Source organism: Crocuta crocuta, unplaced genomic scaffold (genome assembly GCF_008692635.1).
Source record: "Crocuta crocuta isolate KB4526 unplaced genomic scaffold, BGI_CrCroc_1.0 scaffold4, whole genome shotgun sequence".
Lineage (NCBI taxonomy): Eukaryota > Metazoa > Chordata > Mammalia > Carnivora > Hyaenidae > Crocuta > Crocuta crocuta.
Window position 1 is genome coordinate 3,516,567 of NW_027529996.1, and position 23,864 is coordinate 3,540,430.

General features: G+C 45.2%; 1 protein-coding gene across 3 annotated transcripts in view; it reads right to left on the bottom strand.

The window, feature by feature from the left end:
* Positions 1–649: 649 nt before the first annotated feature.
* EGFLAM (EGF like, fibronectin type III and laminin G domains) overlaps positions 650–23,864 on the bottom strand; it is a 182,901-nt gene continuing 159,686 nt past the window's right edge. For all 3 annotated transcript variants that reach the window (XM_077763471.1, XM_077763472.1, XM_077763470.1), the window contains 5 exons: positions 18,344–18,422; positions 14,541–14,684; positions 7,133–7,216; positions 2,628–2,731; positions 650–1,843 (listed from right to left, as the gene is read on the bottom strand). In XM_077763471.1, coding sequence (XP_077619597.1) covers positions 1,689–1,843; positions 2,628–2,731; positions 7,133–7,216; positions 14,541–14,684; positions 18,344–18,422 — 566 coding nt within the window. In that variant the 3' untranslated portion in view covers positions 650–1,688. The remainder of the gene's footprint in view (positions 1,844–2,627; positions 2,732–7,132; positions 7,217–14,540; positions 14,685–18,343; positions 18,423–23,864) is intronic.

Genomic DNA, 23,864 nt, shown 5'->3' on the forward strand with positions numbered 1-23,864 from the left:
TTTCTTATTTTAGAAAGAGAGAGACAACAGGGGAGGGGGAAAGAGAGAGGGAGAGAGAGAATCTCTTCTGACAGTCTGCACACTCAGTGCAGAGCTCGACACGGGGCTTGATTCCCACAACCCTGGGATGACTACCTGAGTCAAATCCAGAGGGACGCTCAATCGCCTGAGCCACCCCAGTGCCCCGTTTTTCAGAATTCTTAAAGTGCCCACACTGTGCTTTGCCCAAAGCTCAGATCTTTGCAGCAGATGGTGCACACATAAGAGGCGAGTCATGATGGGCTAATTATAGGCTCTTGTGTGAGTTGGATCACATTTCCCTTCTCTTTGGGGACAGTGCACATCTCACCTTTCCCTTAGCAAGTCCCGTCCTGGAGACCTGCCAGCGAGCCGGCTGCCTGCGGGGTCACAGGCGTGAACAGTGCAGGGGCACGGCGGACAGCTCAGAGGAAGCAGCCCTGTCTGGTTCTTGCTCGGACGCTCAGACCACGCTGAGGACATCCCCTGTCCCGGAACAGCCTTAGAATCACCACTGTAAGACTCGGAGGGATCGTTTCTACCGCTCGTTACTAATCGGGTCAGTGTCCCTTTGTGGACAGCGCCTCTGCCAGGATCCATAACACCGCCCCCAAATGAATACCAGACTGAATGAAAGAGTTCTAGCCTTCTTCCTCTCTTTTATTCAAGTTCACTACAGACAGACCCCCTCGCTTGAAACAAAAATGACAGTGACCCCCTCAGTAACACAGGTGCCTTTTAATCTGCTTATTTTGGAAGCTTCATATTCATCTCCTTGAGCCATCAACATTTACCGAAAGAGAACGGTCAGCTCCCCAAAGTGTTCACCCCAAGTTACCTCTCCCACTCCAAATGATGCCAAAAGGGCCCAAACAAGTCTCTTTTGGGAGAAAATGTTTTGGAAGTGTGCAAAGAATTCAGGGTTGTCCACGCCAATTGGCAAAAGTATACTGTGTGGACAATCCGCAGCTATAAAAATATACACGTACAAAAAGACAGCTACAAAATCATGGTGCCCATCTTCTTAGATTTGCATTATAAAAAGGAGGGATTTTTCATTAAAGGTAAACTTGGGGGGGGACAGCATTATAATTGTGATCCCATGCCTAGTCTCCCCTCATCCTTATTTTCATGGAATAGTCAGAGCAGACTGAGCTAGCCACTGAGGAGTGGAAGGGATTAATCCTAATAATTCATGAGGCAAGGTGAGAAATCCGAGGTTCAAGGTCAAATGGTCATTCTGCTGTCAGTAAGAGAGTCATGAGTCAGGGAAGGAGGGAAGTATTTTAACACTGCCCTTTGGGTCTCTATTTTTTTTTTCTTTCTTTTTTTATGCACTATGAATCACAACACAGTCATTGAGCTACAGCAGACAGGCTCTGGAATTTGCATTGATGTGTGATCTGTGGCAGCCCCTACACCATCAGTGGACAAAGTTCAATGCTTCCTACACAGAGTATTCCGCTGGGTTTGGCCCACAGAGTGTCAGCAGGAAAGGCCACGCGGGGACTCCTGTCCTGAGTCTCGATTCTCATCAGGGTGTACTTTCTCCTTGATGAGAGGAAGCACACCTGGTCCCCGTGCCTCTGTGTACGGCATCAGGCAGGGGCGCAGGGCCCCTGGGACTCTCAGGATAGAAGGCTGTGTCCTTTGGGCAAGGCCAGCTGGCGTTACTTGGCTCCACAAGTGTTGATGTTTTTCCCATCCACGGCGTCTTCCACGAGGGAAATGTGGTAATCGGTGGACAGGGTAAAATGAGAAATACAGCCCACAAGGCCTCGCATGTATTGCCTGTTAGTGTGCAGAGCAATTTCTTTCATTCCACCTGCCAGGAAGCAAGACGGAGGTGAGGTGAGCCAAAGGGGAGGATGTCTCTTTAGGACACTTGAGTGTCTACTGACGTAGGCGTCCCTCGGCTGAGGGCTGTAAGCCCCTTGAACAGTGCACAGCATCTGTCCAATTAATGATTACGCTTGAGGGAACAGACTGACATATCAATCTGACACACAACCAAATGCTATTTACACCTACCTCCCATGCGATTTCTGGCCCAATTGACCACTTATAGCCAAACAGTATCTGGTTAATTTTGATATGTTGTATAATGTCAACAAGATGCAGCATATAGTTAAATGTGATGTCATCTTAAACAGAAAGAAATACACTGACATCGAATGATTTCAATTAAGTGCACTTTTAGGAAATATCATATGGATAGAGATGTATTTTCTTGTTTATGTGTCTGCAGTAGTGGGTTCTAAGCCATTTACAGAAATACCACTCATTCTAATTCTGAGAGGGCCAAGAAAGACCGTGCTTCCTCCGAGAGAACGTTCGGAGCTATATTAAGCAGATTCCTGTTCTATAAACAAGAAAAGCATGGTTTTCCTGGTGGCTCAGCCCAAAGCACAAAAGCATCTAAGTGCTTCCTGCCCCCTCAGCGATGAGTCAGAAGTTCAGAAAATGGAAGAACAGAGTATCTGGAAAGCTTCCCAATTCCCAAGTGTTTGATCCAGCGAAATGCACCACTTTGGGCAGCCCCACCATGACGAATGGAAGACTAACGTGAAAGCACCAGCATAATTTAGACTTGGTCAAACGTCACTTACCCACATACAGAGCTCCATTGATGTTGAGCTGCCTCATCATGCCAGGTGATTTGCCTGTTCTGGCCCCATAGTCATCCACGGTTATCTTTCCAGACTGGCCATCCCTGTAGAAGCCACGATTTTTGGAGCTTCATTCAGTTACCATCCATTTTAACAAAACTGTATTCAAGTACCTACTCTGTGCCAGCAACCATGCTAAATGATAGAAGTGCAAAAAGAAACAAAAAATTCCTGGCCCTCAGGAGTTTAGGGTCTACTGAGGCAAACAAAAAATCAAATTGTAAATGACAACACTGTGTCCCCACCCTGCGGCAGAGGAATACGAGGATGCTGTGGAATTACGCGGGAGGAGAGAGGATCAGGGAAAACCTCAGAGGAGACTCTGTCTGAGATGACTTTCGAAGGCTGGTTAGGTAAGGTGAAGGAGAAGGGTAATGCAAGCAGGAAGTGGCAATGTCAAAGGGAGAAGAGACACAGGACTGGTACAGATTGAGCACAGAGAATTCCGGAAGTGGGAGTAGAGCAGCCAGAAGCAGATGGTGAAGGGCGTTTCTACTAAAGGGAACCAGAGAAGAACGTGTAAGGGGAGAAGTGGTCGTGACATGATGGCCATGGTGTGTGTGAATGCTATTCTAAGCAAAACAGGAAGCCAATGAAGCAGGTATTGTAGAGGAAGGCTTACTCTAGGGGAGGACAAAGGACAGCTTAGAGGTTTCTAAAGGATTCAGAGAGAGTCATCCAAAAGGGACTCTGAGCACAGTGGAGCGGAGGTGTTCATCTGTGGCAAGGGGTTTAACCATTTTCTTAGCTGGTTTCCAAAATTTCCCAGCTCCGTGACCGTCTTCAAAAAACTGCCTCTGTTTGTACAGTTCTTGGAGGGGGTGTATAAACCCCAGGTTGCACTTTTTTTTTTTTAAAAGGAATTCAGTATTGATCTTCCAATGTTCCTTTTTTATAGCAAACTTGTTCTTATTTCTTGTGTTAATAGCCTCTCTTCCCTCTCTGACAATCACAATATGTTTTATCATTTTTTTATTCAAGTCTGTTTCCTTCAAATTGCTTTGCTATGTTAATTTGTGGCGATACCCATCTTTTACACTGGAGGCTTTATTCAAATGCCCAGTGATTACTGACTGCCACTTCACAGGTAGGTGAAGAATAAAAGCACTAAAAAGCAGATTGGAAGCTCTGTGTGCAGGATGGGTTCTGTTGACTGTGGCTTCACCGTGCTGCGATTTGGCTCAATTATTTTCTTGGGGGACACCTGAATTTTTTACTTTCTTTACGCATGGCTGCCAGCATTCTGTAATCTCACTGGGGGAAGAATTATAGGGTTCTTAATATTCAATATATGAGCTTGCACACAGTCCCCAGCCCAGTATACAGTACTCCAGGATGTAGTTATGCCTAGTGCCTCCCATTCCAGACCCTTATTTCACTTTCTCCAGAGAACGGTCTTTCATTATTTTCCCATGGTTAGGGAAAGGGCAGTGTGCCAAATATACGAAGTAGAAAAGGAGTCTAGGTTCCAACTCTTCGAGTAAATTCAAGGAAATTTTTAAAAATCAATCTTCCTGCTTTTAGCCCCTCTTTCACCTTCAAGAGGTTTCTGGCTCTACTTCCTTTTTGGGGGGTACAGTAATATAAATCTGTTGCCCGGGCCTCACATCTTGGTAGCAACTCTTCTAGCAACCAGCTTTAGAGGTAATTCTGTTCTGTCCTCACCCTCGAGACCATATACTGCCTCCCCATTTTGGATATGCTTTTTTAGAATCTCCTACCTGACTGCTGTGATGGGCAAGTTTGGCTTGCCTGACCTGCCATTTCCTCCCCTCTATTACTCTAAAGAATTCTATTTTTTTCCTATTTCATCTCATCAATTCTAAGAATTTTTCATTTTTTTATATCTCTGAAATGAGTATACATCTTATAATCAGTGGCTTCTTAGATCTGAAAAGACATGATATCAACTTCTAACATAATAAGTAATGTACTTCGTTATTAGGTTCATTATTTATTGTCTACTGCCTCCCGTTGGAATGCAAAACCATCAAGGCAAAGGTGATGGTAATATTCAATGATGTATGTCATGTGTCTGGAATAGTATATGGCTCACTGCAGTAGGCGAATGCATAAGTGAATGTGTGAAGCTTCAGCATCCTCATCTGAAATGAGAGTAACTAAGTCTATCCTACAAGGCTACTGCAGAGATGGGAGATTATGCGTGCAAAGCACAAAGCATGGTACCTGATATGTAACTGCTCTATGAAGAGTGGTAGAGGAAGATGTTGCTATTGTTATCAATACCATCATTCTCATCCATAAAATGAAGATCATAAAACCCAAGTTGCTGTGAATATTAACCAAGATAAAGTCTGTAAGGCACCTGGCATCTTAAAGAACCTTAACGCATGAAGATTTGCTTTCTCTTTTCTGCTAGGATTAATTTCTACAAGACCAGGGTTACTCAGAACAAGACTATGTAGCAAGCAGAGCTCCCCTTGGAGATCTCATCTTCATTAATTCTTCTATTTCTGAGCCTGAAGCCTGCTTTAGAGAACTAAGGTATTCATCCAACCCTTCTAGTTATAGTTGAAACCCATGGCCTTAACCCAGTTCCTGCTTGGATCTGTTGTACCATCCCTCCTAGGCCGATCTGTTCCTCTGGAATACAATTTATAATATCTGCTTGAATCCTCCCATCTCTCCAGTTCCTGGTTAGTTCCTTCTGTTCAACCCTCACTGCAATCTAAGACCCACAAGCAGAGATATCAATGATGACAATAATAACTGTCATGTCTGCTAAATCATCTTCATGGTGCCAAGCTCAATACTTTGACATTGGAAGCCCTTCTATTGGAACATGCCCTGTCTTATCCCTTTAAAATATCTGAAATCCTAGCTGGGGTGGGCTTGCCACACCATGGGGTGAGATGGAAAGAGCTTTGATCTAAGATTCTAATCTTGGTTCTCCTCACAGAGAGTTGTATAGTCTTGGGAATATCACTTGACCTCTGTTTCCTTAGATGTCTGGGAGGTGCCTAGAATCCCCACCAGTATGTATCTTGATGAGTGTAATCAAACCACAACACTTTTGAGGATTTATCAATCCTTCCACAATATCTGACTATTCTACCAACCTTCGCTATTCAAGGAAAAGGAATTAACAACAGGTGTTCTCGGATGTTCCCAGGATGGAAGTTAAAGGGATAATATGTGGCAAGTATTTCATATTCCTTTGGATGATTCTGAATGAGCCCTTTTACAGATGAATAAAGACAGAAATACGAAGAACTTAGAAGTCACATTGCAGTATCTTGAAGTTGAGTTGAACTATGAACATTTAAATTTATATTCTAGAATTTATTTGAGATCAAGATTATAAATACTCACTATGGGGAAAGACATTTCCTTCTTTCAACCAGTCAGAGTTAGGGCTTCATAAAAATCACTGTCTTTTTTCAAGGGCTTTCTGAACCACCTGGGCAGTTGTCACGGCTCTGCCTCTTTATCTTTACACATCCTCGCAGGCATCTGAGGTAGGCAAAGTGGGCAGGAGACTGGGGTCCAGCAAGACTACTCCAACCAGAGCCTATATGTGAGCTGACCAGGAAACTGATCATGGTAGCCCCGTGTTCCCCAAGCCTTACTCACGACCTTACCCACCAACCTCCCCAGGGAACCTGAACCAAAGACTCGGTTCAGTTCATCTCCTAGAACCTTCATCTGACATAGCAAGAGTGAATTTTTATTTGCATTTCTTCTTTTTAAAAAAATTAGTTAATTTATTTTTTTCATTTAAATCCAAGTTAGTTAGCATATCGTGCAACAATGATTTCAGGAGTAGATTCCTTAATGTCCCTTACCCACTTAGCCCATTCCCCCTACCACAACCTTCCAGCAACTCTCTGTTTGTTCTCTATATTTAAGAGTAAGAATGACATTTTTTTATAGAGCTAAATTTAATCCTGGTGCTATTTGGTTTCTCAGAATATACTGTGAAGAATATTGGACACAGGTAGTAAAACTAATTTTAAAGGAATGATTCACCCAAAGTTGATCAGAAGTCAAAGTAGTGACCTCTGTGAGAGGGGAAATATGTAATCGGGGAAGGTTACACCCAGATTCTAAGGCTCTGTAATGTCAAAAAAAAAGTACGCAATTGCCTACACAGTGAGATTTGAAGCATTTCTCAAAGTCTACATGCCCTGAAATCCCATCTCACTAGGGATATCTAGATCTCACTAGATAGCAAGGCCCCCTTCCATGTTAGCCATCAAAGAGTTCTTTCTCCAGAAGGTCACTGTCAAGTAAAGATTTGGGAGTTCAGCCTCTCTAGCCTGCCAGTGTTTGGGAAAAGTAAAGTGGAAGGTAGTAACAAAATGCCCCGAAAGACCTAGGTCAGAAGTAGTAGGATGCCAGGCAAGGTTGGGGAACAGGACACTGGGGCCAAAGGGACTTGGATAGCACATCCACCTCTGTGTCACCCTTTGGTAGATACTCACCTAACAGCCTTGACTCGGTGCCATCGACCGTCACTGAAGGAGCCATTAACCATGATGGATGCCACACCACTGCCCAGGTTATAACTAACAGCGTGAGGGAAGAACAAGACAGACAGAATAAAGTAATGAAGTACAGGAAGTCAGCCATCCAAAAACATTTCTCATTGCAAAAATTCTTTGGAACTCAGAATGCAGTTTCCTTAACACAAAACAAAACAATGTTATTAAAAAAAAAAAAAAAAAGCATTAGGTTTCTAGGCTGGGCCATGAATAATCCAAAAAAAAATGTTTTAAAAATTTTTAATTGTAGTAAAATATACTTAACATAAAATTTACCATTTTAACCATTTTTAAGAGTAGAGTTTAGTAGTGTTAAGTACGTTCACACTGTTGTGCAAGCAATGACCAAAATTCTTTCTATCTTGCAAAACTGAAACTCTGCACCCCATAAGCTATAATACGTGATCCACCCTTTACCTGGCAAACAGAAAGGAGACTGTGACTTTGACTATGCTAAGTACCTCATATAAGTAGAATCCTACAGTGTTTGTCACTTTGCGAATGGCTGATTTCATTTAGCATAATGTCCTCAAGATGTTTGTTTGTTTGGGCCCCATGTACAGAAGCATCAGTACCATAATATCAGGGACAAGAAAGGCTTTATCATTTGTAATGTGTGGTACCAGGTTAAACAATGTCTCCCCCCAAATAAGGTTCACCCAGAACCTCAAAATGTGACCCTACTTGGAAACAGGGTCTTTGCAGATGTAATTAGTTTATGATGAAGTCATACTGGATTAGGGCAGCTCTAAATCCAGTATGTCCTTATAAAAAAGGAAGTTTTGGTCAAAGAGACAGAGACATGCAGGGAAAATGCCATGTGAAGATGAAGACAGAGATTGAAATGATGCATCTATAAACCAAGAAACACCAAGAATTGCCAGCTGCCACTGCTACCTGGGAGAAAGGGATAGAACGTTCTCCCTCAGAGGCCTCAGAAGGAACCGACCCTACCAACACCTGTGTGTTGGACTTCTATCCTCCAGAACGGAGAGAGAATGCATTTCTGTTGTTTTATGTCACCCAATTTGTGGTAATTTGTTATGGCAGCTCTCAGAAGCTAATACACGTGTTTTCACTCTTTTACAAAACAAAACAAAACAAAACAGAACATTGCAGAAGAGGCTGAGCCCCAAAGAGATCAGGGGAATTTACCTGAAAATCCCAAAGCTAATGTATAGGACTTAACTCAGTGTCTTATCTGCTCCTCCCTCCCCATCTTACTCTGATATCAGGTCCACTCAGTAGTTTTGTATTTTCAAGTACAGTTTCCAGATACCCTCAAACCCTAGGGGTATCAGAAGACATGCACATGTTGTTTATGAGAGGGAAATATCCCTCTTAGTCCAGTGTTCATTCAATAATTCTAATTTAATTCAATTCAACAAATATTTGGTGAATGACTATTCCAGGCTGGGCACTGGGCCGGCTGCATAGACCTCCCCTTGATAATGTAATAAAGCCTATATAATCATGCTCTTCAAAGACAATATGTTCCACCAGAGCACCTCTCGCTTCATCTTAGGACATATCTCTCCATTACTTCATTGGCCAAGAATTCGGAATGTTGAAAGGAAACCTGGATTAGTTACTGAGCTCTTGCATGCATTCGCTCGCAAGAATAGAACATCCTTGGCTTTCCCCCAGGAAAGCACTATCGGTCCTTTCTGTAATAATGGAGGCTCAATGGAGTCACATGGCCCATAGGCACTGAACCAAGCACAGAACCTGGGTGACCTGACAAACTAGGAGGCATGGGTGTCACTGGGATCCTGAAAAGTTTACTGTTTTCTAATGAATTTTCCCTCATCCAGTGTCCCCTTGTGTGAAGCAGCCCACAGGTGGAATTGTCAGATTTCATTATTTAGTGGCCAAATAAATACTTCTTGAAGAAATGAATGAATATGAAGCAGGGCCAAGTGCTGCTTGGCAGAAACTGAGCTGAATTACTAGGTGGGCTTTTTTGAAAGGTAGCACAGGATAACAGAAGGAGCATCAGTTCTTGGATCAGACTAGCTGGACTTGATTCCCAGTGCTGCCAATTACTAGCTCTGTGACCTTGGTCATTTGCCTGATCTCTCTGAGCCTGTTTCCTCATCTGTGAAATGGGGGTAATAATACCCTCCCTGAAGGACTGTAGGGAATATTATATGTAAAGAGCACAGCACACAGTAAGATCCAAATAACCCCACTACCCCAAATATATGTGGTCTTTAATGCAGCTCATATTCAGGGTTAGCAATACATCCACAGGAACCAGTAATAAGGAGAAAGTTGCCACCAAGAGTTAAACTCATCAGGCCTCTCCTGGAAGAGTAGTCATATGTGAGAGTAAACCAACAGGTTATAAATATGTAACTAAAAAAGCCAGAAACACCCAGGTTTCTGAATCAGGGTGATTTTGGTATAAGCTCAGGGACACCAGACTGGAACGTGATTGTAATCCAGTGAATGGAAACCTTTCAGTTGATAACGTTCCTGTTCATGCAAAGAGCCAGAAAGCACTCAGAGGAGTCAACACTGAACTTGGCAGACAGGAATCCAGCCCTCATTGTGGGGTGGCGATTGGAGGGGCCATGCAGTCGGCATCTCCATGACCGGACTCTCCAACACTCCCCAGCACTCTATCTGAGCCTCCAAACAGCCTCCTGCTTCTCCAGACGCTGTCACCCTGGAATATCTCTTTGTTTTTTTGCAATGAGAAAAGACCAAAAACAGTGGTTACCTGTATTGGGAGAGGGCATGAAGGAGCTTTCCTGGGTGAGGAAAATGTTCTCTATCTTGTTCTGGGGGGTGGTTACACAGGTGTCTACAGGTTTAAAAATTTACCAAATTCAGGGGCGCACGGGTGGCTCAGCCAGTTTAAGCATCCGACTTCGGCTCAGGCCATGGTCTCACAGTTTGTGGGTTTGAGCCCCGCATCAGGCTCTGTGTTGATAGCTCAGAGCCTGCAGCCTGCTTTGGATTCCATGTCTCCCTCTCTCTCTGCCCCTCCCCCTACTCTCTCTCTCAAAAATAAATAGACATTAAAAAATTTTAAAAATTACCAATTTCATCAAGGTGTACACCAAACATTTGTGTACTTTATGCAAATTATACCTCAGGGTTTGCTTTTTGTTTTTTGGTTTTTTTAAATTTTTTTAATGTTTTATTTCTTTCTGAGAGAGAGACAGTATGAGCAGGGGAGGGTCAGAGGGAGAGGGAGACACAGAATCTGAAACAGGCTCCAGGCTCTGAGCTGTCAGCNTCAACAAATGAATGTATGTCTGGCTTCTCTATCAATGCCTTGTGAATCTGGTTAGCCTGAATCGGTTATTCTGATCCAAATTTACCTACTTAACTTGCTGTGCATGAGAAACTATGGGGCTGAGCACCAAGGTGGGCCGCCTGGAAGAGCCACCAGGTGAAGCCTCTTGGAAGCCACTGCACTGCCTCCACGTGGTGACACCCCTGCTTAGTCATGCTCCCTTTGTACTGTAGCACAGGGCACCGGGCTAATGGCACATCCCTTCCTTTTCCTCTCTTGCCTGAAAATGTTATTAAGTCACATGGACATAGTGGGAAAGACGGTCAGTCAAGTGATTGTCACATACCTGTTCACAGGGTTTTATGCCCCATATCCAATCATAAAGTACAACGAAACAAAACAGCCATTATCCACACACTTGGATTCCCTTTCTTCTACTTCATCTTGCACACAGAAACAGAAAACATTTGCTCAAAGATCATGATTTTAATAATCATTACCACTAACTACTAGATATGCCAGACCCTGCATTGCATAAACTCTTTCAATCCTCACAATTATTTCCTTTCATAGAGGTCAGGTGACCTGCGAGAGGTCACTTAGCCATGGGAATGGCACAGGTCTGACCCAGAAGCCCACACTTTTGATCATTTCAGACCCTGTTTTTTAGAGCGTGGTTCCTGATGGTTTCCAAACAGATGCTGGTGCCCACTAGGACCTGGTCCATCAGGATCTCAGGGGGTGGTCTCAGGAATCAACCTCTGAGACAAGCTCCCCATTGACTCTGTATATGGACATTTTCAAACCACTGGTCTGAACTCTAATTCTTCTCTCTGCCCAGCCTCCTGCAGCTGCCTTTCCTATGTCAGTGCTGGGTGAATGGATGTGGGAAGTAACGGCCCAGACGAAGGAAATGCAGCGGAGACAGCATGGTGGCGGCCCCAGGCCCAGGGACGGGCACAGATGTGTGCCTTGGTGGGGGCGAAGTGATGGATTCCTTACATAGAACACGGCCGGAACTCCAGGCTTAAATGAAAAACACTGGGCCCATTTTCAGAATCCTGAGGAAGAACTGGTAGCCTGAGAAAAATGACTGGGATGTGGTGGAGTTGCCAGAAGGGTGCCCTGGGGGCGTGGGGAGTGGGGGCTGGCCAGCTGCGGGAGCCAGAGGGCCTGCTGTGCCGGGTGGGCCCTGGGCCGAGCTCCGCTGACCTGGCGGAATGGATGGGTTTTAGCTGGCGGTTTAGGGGGAAGTGGGGCCTCCCACCCACGGCCCAGCTACTGTTTCAGTTCCCTTTTCTGGGCACAATCAAGTACTTGAGGCCTTGGTGAGGTTAACCACAGGAAAACCACAAGAAAATGGCTTCGCGGCAGCCAGCCTGAAAGTGGGGTGTGAAGAGCTCTGCCTTTGACCTCAGGGCCAAGCGGGGGAAGGGGGCCCAGACGGTGAGAACTGCTCCCACTGGCCAGCCTCTGGCCTCCAATCACGTGCGCGCTCACAAGAGCAGGGCAAGCACAGGATTGCACAGCTTAGTGTGCTCTGCTGTCTGGGAGCAAGCGTCGTGTTGGGCAAGTGACACTTCCTCTCAAGATGCCTTTTATTTAAACTGAAAAAGACTCCACGGTTATTCTCCTCTGGCTGTCGGTAATCCCAGTGCATGAGCCCCAGAAGCCCCAGAATTAAGATCTTCCTCCTCTCCACAAGTCCGTCATCTTTGTTTTAATTCCAAATGATGCCCTATCATGTAGCAAATCGGTGCTACTCACCAGAGGAGGAATTAAAAAAGAGAAAGCCAGAGAAATTCCTACCCCCATGGAGCAGAGAAGATGATCTAGAGACTGTGCAGGGGTTTCAAACTTTAGCAGACACAGAGTCACTTGGAGAAACCGTTAAAACAGATGGCTGGGCGCTCCCCTAGAGTTTTTCTGGTTCAGTAAATCGGCTGGAGGTGGGGAGTGTGGGGACGACTGAGAACCTGCATTTCTAATAAGTTCCCAGGTGACACTGATGCTGCTGGTCCAGAGACCACGCTTGGGGGAGGGGAGCAGAGGGAGAGAGAGAATCTTAAGTTTGTTCCATAGTCAGCAAAGAGCCCAACATGGGGCTCAATCCCCGACTCTGGGATCACAACCTGAGCTGATATCAAGAATTGGACACTCAACCTACGGAGCCACCCAGGTCATTTCTAATCTCAAGCTGAGGATGTATCATCACAATCTCTACAGAAGCTTCTTCTCATCACATGAGCCAGTGCCTGCCCTGGGAAAACCCAGCCCCCACCCAGTGGGGTGGGGAGAAGTGGCCTAGGAAATCCTTCTGCTACTATACAGCTATCCATTTGACGCATTTGAGAACAGTCTGAAGTCACTCAAAAGAGGTAAGAGCTTCTGGGACTGCCTTATCAGTATCACCCAAGAAGCATTTACAAAAATCCAAATGTTGGGTTGACCTACTGACATATGAGTCTGTGCTTTGCTCTTCTTTGCAGTGGGAGATTGGAGAGCAGGCATTCTCCTTCCAAAGGCTGCACAGCTAATAGGGGACAGAGGCAGAATTTAAGCCAGGTTTCTCAACCATAGATAGTTGCATCAGTCCGAGCTAGCTTGAGCTGAATACTCATGTCCATGCTTAGCGCTATCAAAGTCCTCTCTCTACGACTTCCTAATTTGCAAGTGGGGAGCATATGGCTGCACCCTGCTAGAACAGGGGTCAAAACATTTTCTGTAAAGGGCCAGATAATAAATATTTTAGGCTTTGCCATCCAGTCCCCATTGAAACCAATCAAGTGTGCCAATGTACTGCACAGCAAAGGAAACAACCCACAAAACTAATAGGCAACCAACGGAATGGGAAAAGATAGTTGCAAATGACATATCAGATAAAGGGTTAATATCCAGAATCTATAAGGAACTCACCAAACTCCACACCCGAAAAACCAACAACCCAGTGAAGAAATGGGCAGAAGATATGAACAGACACTTCTCCAAAGAGGACATCCAGATGGCCAACAGACACATGAAACGATGCTCAGCATCCCTCCTCATCAGGGAAATACAAATCAAAACCACACTGAGATACCACCTCACGCCAGTCAGAGTGGCTAAAATGAGCAAATCAGAGAACTCTAGATGCTACCGAGGATGCGGAGAAACGGGTACCCTCCTACACTGTTGGTGGGAATGTAAACTGGTACAGCCCCTCTGGAAAACAGTGTGGAGGTTCCTCAGGAAACTAACAATAGAACTCCCCTATGACCCAGCAATAGCACTGCTAGGAATTTACCCAAGGGATACAGAAATGCTGAGGCATAGGAGCACTTGTACCCCAATGTTCATAGCAGCACTCTCCACAATAGCTAAAACATGGAAAGAGCCTAAGTGTCCATCAACGGACGAATGGATCAAGAAGATGTGGTTTATCTATACCATGGAATACTACATGGCAATGAGAAAGAATGAAATCTGGCCATGTGTAGCAACATGGATGGACCTTGAGGGTGTTATGCTGAGCGAAATAAGTCAGGCAGAGAAGGACAAATATCATATGTTTGCACGTATAGGAGGATTAGGAGGAACTTGACTGAGGAACAAGGGGGAGAAGAAGGGGGGAAATGGTGGCGGAAAGGGAGAGAGGCAAACCATGAGAGACTCTTGAATGCTGACAAAAACTGAGGACTGATGGATGTGGGGGGAGGGGGGGATGGGCATGGAGGAGGGCACTTGTGGGGATGAGCACTGGGTGTTATGTGGAAACTAATTTGACAATAAACTATTTGTAAAAAAAAAAAAAGTGTGCCAATGTAGCATGAAAGCGGTCAGATAATATATAAATGAATGAGTATGCAGAATTCCAACAAAACTTCATTTACAAAAACAGGTGGTGGGCTACTTTTTGGCCCTCAGGCTACAATTTGCTGACTACTGCTCTACAAGATGGATGAAACATTGAAACACCAGGAGCCTCAGATAAGCCTGGACCTTCAGGCAACAGTCAATTCCAGCAGGCTATGTGCTAACTTTGGCATGACTCTGTTTGGCATGGTCAGCCCTGTCCGAGAAAAATTGCAAGATGATGCTGCAGACAGCTGGTGAGGAGGTTACCTGAACACCAGAGCTCCATCTTGAAGGCCCAAGGAAATGAAGTCGCTGTTGGGTCTCATGGGGCTATCTCCCCTCCACAACAACAGGCCATCTTTGGCAGTTGTCTTAAACCTCATGAATGCATTTGTTCTTGATCCTGATACCCTGGGGAAAATACACAAATAATTGCAACAAACCAACCAGTCTCCACCAACATCCATTCTGAATAATCCCAGTTTTGTCCACCAGCCCCGAGAAGCCAGGTATAAGGGTAATCTGGCATTTCTGATACTTACTCCTGGGAAATTAAAAATGGCATCACCACCACGAGTCACAGTATGGGTCTAAAATTATGGACTTCTCATTCTGCAGCAGTGTTCCTTTCCCCACAAGTGCTCCCCACGAGGAAGCACTTGATGAGTTACAGATTAGCCAGACTCTGGCCAATGCCAGCATCAAAGATGTACCACCCCCTATACACATCTCAGTCTTCTCTCTTTCCTGTCCCACCCTCATAGGGCCTTGGAAAAGTGTTCCTTATTCCCCAACAGAGCATGAGTTTCTTAACTGCCAAGGGGTTCAAGTTGGCAGTCCTCTGGGCTATGATCATGGCCATGGATGGCCTGCTCTGGCAGTGACTGTCCTTGAGGGCAGAGGAGGAGGCTGAGTGCCAGTCAAGGAAGGTGGCTTGATAGGATAATGATCTTGAGCGTGATTGGGGCAGCAGCAGGTGGGGTAGAACAGGATGCTGAGGAACGGAGCGGCGCTCAGGCACGTCAGCTCCCTGCCCCTACAGCCATGGCTGGGAATACAATCACGTGCTTGTGTTCTATTCAATTCTTGGGGATAGACCAGTTCAGAAATCTAGTCTACCTAAAGTGACCAGGGTTTTATCTAATAAAAGGAGAAGAGCAAGCATGAGGTCCTTAAATAAAAGGTGAGATAAAAGTAAACATAATATACTATTGCTCCTAATATGGCACTACTGAGAAAGTCTCTTTTTCTGTTTTCCTATCCCTCATGCTGTCCCTCTGTCTCACATACCTGGTCAGGAGCTGTAGAGTGTATTCAGTGCAGACCTTCCTCAACTCACCATGGGGTTACACCCTGATAAACCCATCACAAATTGAAAATACCTTAAGTGAGAAATGCATTTAATAGACCTAACCTAGCAAACATCATAGCTTAGCCTAGCCTACCTTAAACGGTTTCAGAGCACATACATTAGCCCACAGGAGAACAGAATCATCCAAAACAAAGCTTACTTTACAGTAGTGTTGACTGTCTCATGTAACTTATTGAATACCATACTGAAAATGGAAAACAGAATAGTTGTATGGGAACAGAATGGTTGTAAGTGCTTTTGTGGTTCACCGTCGTGATGGTGTGGCTGAATGAGAGCTGCAGCCACTGCCCTGCACTGGGAGAGAAGATCATATCACACATTGTTAGCCTGAGAGAAGATAAAAATTCAAAATTCAAAGTATAGTTGCTCCTGAGTGTGCATTACTTTTGCACCACTGTAAAGCTGAACAATCATTCAGTCGAACCACCATCACTCGGGGATTATCTGTAGTGAACAGTGGAGGGAGCTTTTGTCTAGGTTTCCCAAGAGCCTGACCTACACAGGAAGAGATCAAGTTTACTGTCCCCATGCAGCATCTCAGAGTGAAGCAGCAAGAAGCAGGGTCCATAATGATGACTTTGCCACCAGGCCAGGTACAGAGAATCTAGTCCTGGCCTACTTGCTAGAGATCTGTTTTTTTCCATCTTTTATTACAGGTTCCTTCCTTCTCTCACTTGCTTTGAATACATTGATTAGTATGAGCTGATCATAATGGTTCCATTTCTCCTGAGTTATTGGTTTAGGGGTGGCCATGTGACTAATATTGTCCAATGAGATAGAGGAAATTTATCAGGAGGATTCTAGGAAAGATTCTTTTCCTTTAAAAGAGTCACATGTTGGGGTGCCTGGGTGGCTCAGTTGGTTAAGCATCCGACTTTGGCTCAGGACATGATCTCATGATTCATGAGTTTGAGCCCCATGTTGGGCTCTGTGCTGCCATCTCAGAGCCTGGAGCCTGCTTCGGATTCTGTGTCTCCCTCTCTTCCTCTCCCCCTTCCTTAACTCACGTACTCTCTCTCTCTCTCAATAATAAACATTAAAAAATAAAAATTAAAAAGTCACATAAAAATTTTTTACTTCCACTGGATAGTGCCCTGATTTATAGCCATCTTATGAACATCTTATGGATAGCTGTCTTATAACCATGAAGGGAGTGGCCTCTGGAGAAGTTGCTGAGGATAACTGAGCAGAAAGATGGAAGAGACTTAGCCTTTGATGATACAGTTGAACCTCTGAATTAACCAACCCAGGAACCAGTCTAAGTCTGTACTGCTTATTACATGATATAGTAAATGCCCTTCATTTTTAAGACATTTTGAGCTGAGTTTTCTGTTACTTGCAGCCAAAGGCATCCAATTGAAAAAGACCCTGATCTCGACATCTACTTGCAGCTTCGCACACATCACATATACATGCATGCACACACATTCACACAGTTGGTTTGGGGCCCTGCACCTCTTACTCTCACCAAACCCCTTGACTCCCCCAAACCATCCAGCACCTCTTACTAAGCACCAGAGTGCTGAAGACTTGGGCCCTTTCACACTCCCTTGTTTTCTGGGGACCGAATGTCTGTCCATTTTGGGGGGAGAAAGTGCTGAAGAAGGGAGAAGCTCTCTCTTGGCTGGGAACCCATTATTCCTAAGGCCCCATGCAAAGGCAAGCAAGAGAAATACAACGTGGAATTAAAGAAAGGAAGCAATGTCTATCTGGTGTGTGTTCTAACAGGGACATCCAATGTCGCAAGAAGAGGTCTCTCTACTACTTCTGTCCCTTCAAAGCCCCCAAACTCTACCCTAAGAACCTAGTGTCTTTGGCTTAATGCTCTGCCTTAGTCTGTTAAGATGCAGTCAACCTGAAGATGAAGGAACATTCTAGAATGATGGTGTTGGTGGCAAGGTGGGGGGTGGCACCCTATAAACTACAAAGAACCAGAGGAGGAAAAAGGAGAGCAAGGCAAATGGAAAGCACCAAAGATGCGCCTCACTGGGGCGAGGACTTGGCCTAAGGCCACCCTCTTCCTTCTCCCGTAAACATGCTCCAAACCAGGAGAAGTGGCCTGCAGAGTGGTACTGGAGCTCCTGCCACCAGGATTAAAGCCATGGCGAGGATGTAGGCTTCTTGTATCCACATGAGGAGAGCTGAGAAGCCCCTCCATGAGGGGGCCAGAGCCTGTAGAGGAGAGTGGATTTTGCAGAGGAAGATACAGAGTAGTATCTGCTGCATTTGAAGACCAGCGTGGAAACACCGGGTGCTTCTGCTGCTGCTTCTAAGCAGAGCCACAGACTGTGGTCACACAACAGCATGCAGCTAACTGACCCTCCTGGGGAATCACACTCATAATCTTGGCTTTGGGATTGTCAAGTTCTCACTGCTTCTCAAAACCCAAGTATCGGAAATCCTGGACCTGGGCACGTTCCTCTCTCCAGGCCCTTTGACCAGAAAAGGTTTGGGTTGTTTGTGATGGGGTTATTTGAAGGGCAGCATTTTTCAAATTCAGTTTGTTTTTTGTTTGTTTTGTTCTGGTTTCTATGTTTATTGTGTGTGTGCCCCCCCACCCCCACCCCTCCTAAGGCCACGGCAGTATATCCTTCTTTGAGAATTATCTTCTGGCAAGTAAGATAAGCAAAGTCCTGGGAAAGACTCTGAGAAATCTACTCCCACAGAGATAAGGATGGTGCCTGCTGTGACGTCTTACCTCTTGAGGATGTCTGGATTGTCATAGGTCAGGTAACTGCGGCCTATGAACTGTGGGATCTCGATGGCTTCTGTGATTGCTGAGACAGAACAAAAAATGGAGGTTATGTGGTATATGGCTCTCCTGAACCCAGCCCTCAACCACATGGCAGGAAAATACAAAGGAAGCCAGCTCCTGGAAGTGGGACATTTAACAACTTGTCAGCCCCTTCCTCTTGGCTGCACATGTACTTGGCCAGGGTCAGAACTGCCTGTCGTGGCTGGGAGTTGGTGTCTCCCTGTGGTTGCCTCCCTGGGGCTGGCTTTCACTGCTATTGGCCTCAGCCCTACTAAGAAGTCCCTGCAAGATGTTGAAACTTGAACTGTGCCCAATTATTCTTGGAAGCTAAAGAGCAGGTCTGGGGCCATATGGGGAAACAGCTGGGGACAACCCTCGATGTTCTCTAAGGGAGGCAGAGAAAACAGTCTCCAAACAAAGCCCACCAAGAGTTCATTATTTGAAGCCAATCTGCCCCAGGACTCCTTCAGCCATGACCTCAAAAGATCGGTGAAGTGGGCACGATAAGGCTTTGACTTCTGTTTTTTTGTTTTTGTTTTTGTTTTGCAATTCACCTCCTAGTGTCATATTTCACAGGATCTTCGCTACAATCCCACGAAGTAGCAGGGAGTATGAAGGAGGGTTGCTTATTCCCATTCTACAGAAGAGGAAAATGACACACAGGAGTCACCAAGGATTTGCCCAAGATCACACAGCTGAGACAGCAGAAGACCATAAGCCAATGGGTGCTCCCTACTTCTGGCCCTTGGCCTACTTAGCAAAAACTTTCCAATATTTTAGAAGTACATTTCCTTCTTTCTAATTTCTCATCACTTTGTTTTCCCTTTTCCACACAGTTAGCAATATCTTTTTCCTCTTTAGAAAGACAGAAATGACAGTTTAAGGAAATTAACATGGAATTAATCTCATTTTCAAAGAAATGCATATGAAATGAGAGAGTAAAAGCCAGCTTATTGTTTTATTTTAATTTTTGTAATTTTTTTTTGAGAGAGAGATGGACAGAGCATGAGCCAGGGAGGGACAGAGAGGGAGACACAGACTGTGAAGCAGTCTCCAGGCTCTGAGCTGTCAGCACAGAGCCCATTGTGGGGCTCAAGCCTGCGAACCACAAGATCATGACCTGAGCCAAAGTCGAATGGTCAACCACCCCTAAGGCAGCTTATAAACCAAGTTATAGTTTCACAAAAATATGTGGTTGACACAAAGAAGACAGTGAGCTGACTCTACACTCAGGAGAGAAAGTGTGTAATTATTTGATACTATGAAGAGTAAGAGAGTTGAAGTATAACTTTTTAAACATGAAAATACAGACAGAGACAACAGCAAACCCTCAAACCCAATGACATTGAGCCCCAATATAAGGTCCTCTGTTGGCAAGTTCCCAATATTTTTTAATAAAAAATACATATTAAAAAAGGAAGGAAAGAGGAAGGGAAGAAGGACAAACAGACGGAAGGAAAGAAGAAACCAAGAAAAGCAAAGGAAGAGAAATGAAACATTTAAGATCATTTCTGAGGGAACTATGAAGGAATTGGTCTATTACCCTCTGACATAGCATAGCCCTGGACAGGGAGCTGCCAGCCAAGAGGGCCTATTAGAACCAAGAAACGCTCTGATACAGTAGCCCCCACTTATTCATGGGTTTGCCATCCACACTTTGAGTTACTTATAGTTGGCTGTGGTGCAAAGGGACATGATTCTCCTGACTACCCTCAGAAAGTCATTCGGAGCCTAACGCGGGGCCACCACGACTACACCATCCACCTCACTCTCATTTCACAGCATCAAAAGGGTGAGTAGAGTCCAATATGATATTTAGAGAGAGACCACAGTCCCATAACTTTTATTACAAACGTTGTTATACTTGTTCTATTTTATTATTAGTTATTGCTGCTAACCTCTTACTGTGCCTAATTTAGACACTAAACTGTATCGTAGGGAAGTATGTACAGGAAAAACACATACAGTATGTAGAATTCTGTACTGTCTGTGGCTTCAGGCATCCACTGGGGGTCTTGGAATGTTCCCCCTAGCAGATAGACAGGGGGCTACTGTAGCTTAAAATTCTGGCCACACCACCAGCCTGTCTCCCTTTTGTTTAAAGTAGGTAAGAGAAAGAGGGGAAGAAAAGGAGGGGAAATAGAGGAACAAAGAGTGGGGTGAAAATAGCAAGAGTTGAGTAGGAAAACAAATGGGTAGAAGGAGAAAGAAGGGAAAGGAGAAAAGAAGACGACAAAGCAGGAAGGCAGAAGGCATGAAAGAAAGGAGAGCCAGGCAGATGGGCAGCCTTCGGTGGCGGCGGAAAGAAATCAGGGTGGGGAAACCAGGCAGAGAGAGAAGGACCCAGAAGAATAGGAGTGGAGATGAGAGGGCAAGCGTGGTTGAGGTAAAAGGGGGCTCACAGCTGGGATGCAGGCCTCTACTTTCCAGATACAAGTGCCTAGAAGGAGAAGATATCCAAGCTGACGGAGGAGTCGTTCCCAGAGCTAAACATAGCCAAGGCTCCCCTACTGGGCTTGGCTCACCCCCAGGGAGAGAGGCAGGCAGGGCCCTGCTGTTTATTGGCCATGGACGTGGGCTTGTGGCCAAAAGCCAGTGTTCCCTGGGCTCCTTGAAATGGTCAGGATGTGCTTGTCACATGTCCTCAGCTCTGCACACAGAGAGCCTCAAAGGGGTCTGTGTGAGCCCCGTCCAGCTGCCTGCTAAGCCCCTCAGCTCTGGGGCTCAGGCTCCTCCTGAGGTCCAGCAGGGAGATGAGTGCATTTGCAGGGCTGGTGGCTTCAGAGGGGGGATTCCCACCACCCTGGTAGCGTGTCCGAGGGCCACCCCATTTACCCTGGTTACCCTCTGCATGTGGTTGGCCTGCACTGTGCCCATGGCCCGGCCAGAACCCTCCCTGGCATGAACCCAGAGCGCTTTCCCGGTGTCTCGTGGAACGTACTGTACTTACTATTGAGGCAGTAGTTCCCACACTCTGCCAGGTGCCAGCATGGAACAGAACAGCAAAAGTCAGAATTCCAGTCATTGTAAAATCCCAATTCTCTTGGTTGCAGATCCCTGAAAACCAGCCTTGATTCCCTCATAAAGCCCTGCAAAGGGCCCAGCTCACCCTAAGGGAGTGTGACTAAGAATCCCAAAGGGACCACTGGGATCTTTCTCAGCAGGATTACACAAAGTCACCCCACTCACCTCCCTAACGAAGTCTCCACTTAACAGTGGGGGTGGGGGGGGGGTGGACAAAGAAGAGATGTATAATAAGCTGTCTGACACTTCTGAGCCCCCCCCATTTATTCTAAACCTGAAGAAATAGTTCTTTGCTAAAAAGTTAGTTACCTTGTCAATGATTATTACTTTTCTTGACTCTAGGCTACATATGAAAGAGGAATGGTAAGCCAACCAGCTGCCTCTTTTCTCTCTGTAGTGGAAAAGTATCACCCCAATTCCCGCCCCCACGCCCCTTTTAGATCTCAGAGCCCTGCTTATTTTGCGATTAACAAACAGCAGGGGACGCTCCAGAAATGACATGACTGAATACAAAATGGTGAAGATATACTCACGGTAGGCAGGATATATGGATAAATATTAACTCCATACTAAAACATCAGAGCTGGAGGTGACCATCTAGGCCCTTTCTGGCCCTTTGTGGTTTATTGTAAATATGATGATATTTTATCCTAATCTGATTGTTTCTACATTGCCTTTTTTTCTGCGGCAACTGCACTAGTTGAAAAGTATTTTTGTCACGTCTTCACATTTATACCCAGAAGCTTGTGCCATCTGCTGACACAAAAAAAATACCCCAGTGAATAGCAGCCTCCAAGCCAGGCAAAGCGAATTTTCCACTTGAGGGACTTGAAATTAATTCCCAAAAGACTATAAAGAGTGCTGGCTCTCTCACAGGACCACAGCGGAGGAAAGACCTGAGGGGGGCGGGGGGGGGAGGNGGGGGGGGGGGGGGGGGACGTGTAATCTGACTCTCCCAACACCATCCTGATGGATGGTAGCACCCACACCCACAGGGTAGGTAGCTCTGTCCTTTGCCGGACAGTTTGACTTGGTACAGAATTCTCGGTTATGTGACAGCTGACTCTGGCCACAGAGTAAACAACAACAAAATACCTTTTCCTTTATGACTAGTCGTCAGCTCTCTCAAGATCAATGTCTAGGCTGCATGCGCCCATGTTTCCATTGTTTAATGATACAACATCCCAAGGAAAAAAATTCCCTGTAGTATGCATAATTAATGTTTTCTTAATCTGTGCTTTTGTATTCTGAGTTTTCTTATGCTCTATATTGACTGAAGCTATTTTTTTCATACATTTGGACCAAAAATAAAACAAAATCATCTAAATCAGACCCCCAATATGCTGTGAATTTGCTAAATACAAAATGTTCAAAATGTTGCATTTGTGTTATATCTGTAATGATAAGGCAGGATCTGATCTTTTAGGACTGTGCTTCTCTGACAAATATGTGACCGAACCGGTTTTGCTGTGTGGAACAGCTCACCTGCTACAGAGAAACACCCCCATCTAGTGGACTGCAGGGTCCTGCTCGGTCTGAGCCCAAACTTCTCAGTAATGCAGGGAAGGGAAGGGAGGTCCAGGGCTGAGTTCTTTCCCAAGGGGCCTGTGTGCTCTGGGCTGGGAGAAGCCCAGGAGGAAGAGGCTGTATCCTGTATCCTTGTCCTGGACACTCAGATCATGGCCAAGGCGCTGAGAAGTCCCGCAGAAGAGAGAGCTGTTGAACTCTGGTGGCTCAGGATTACCCAAGCTTATTTGACCAGAGAACACCACTCCCACTCCCATTTTGTGTATGTGATTGTATGTCTGCCTGTCTGTGTGTGTGTGTGCTCAAAAGACTCATTAATATTTCTTAGAACCTAATTTTTTACATGAGCTTTGTGAAACTCTGCTTTGTCTTGCTAGTCACTTACTTAGATACAGGAACTCTGAGGGACTAGATACAAGAGGGGTAAGTTTGGATGAGAGTAGAGACAAAAGAAATCCCTAAGAATGGGGAATACATTGCATGAGGATGGAGGACTTGGTGATGCCCTTCTGGTAAAATGAGAAGGGGGTCTCAGTATTGGGGTGCTATATGGGATGTCTAGATTTGAGGTGGGAGAAGTCACCCCTCAAAGAGTAAGGGCCCCCAAATGGGAGGTGAGAGAACCACCAAAGTTGGGTCTTATGATTTTTATAGGCACCTGAAGTTAGAAGCAGGCTGGGAGTTAGAACTTCTGGTGCATATATATAATGGAATACTACTCAGCAGTGAAAAAGAATGAAATCTTGCCATTTGCAGCAACGTGGATGGTAGGTGGAACTGGAGGGTATTATGCTAAGTGAAATAAGTCAGTCAGAGAAAGACAGACATCACATGTTCTCACTCATAGGTGGACTTTGAGAAACTTAACAGAAGACCACGGAGGAAGGCAAGAAAAAAAAAAAAACAAACAGAG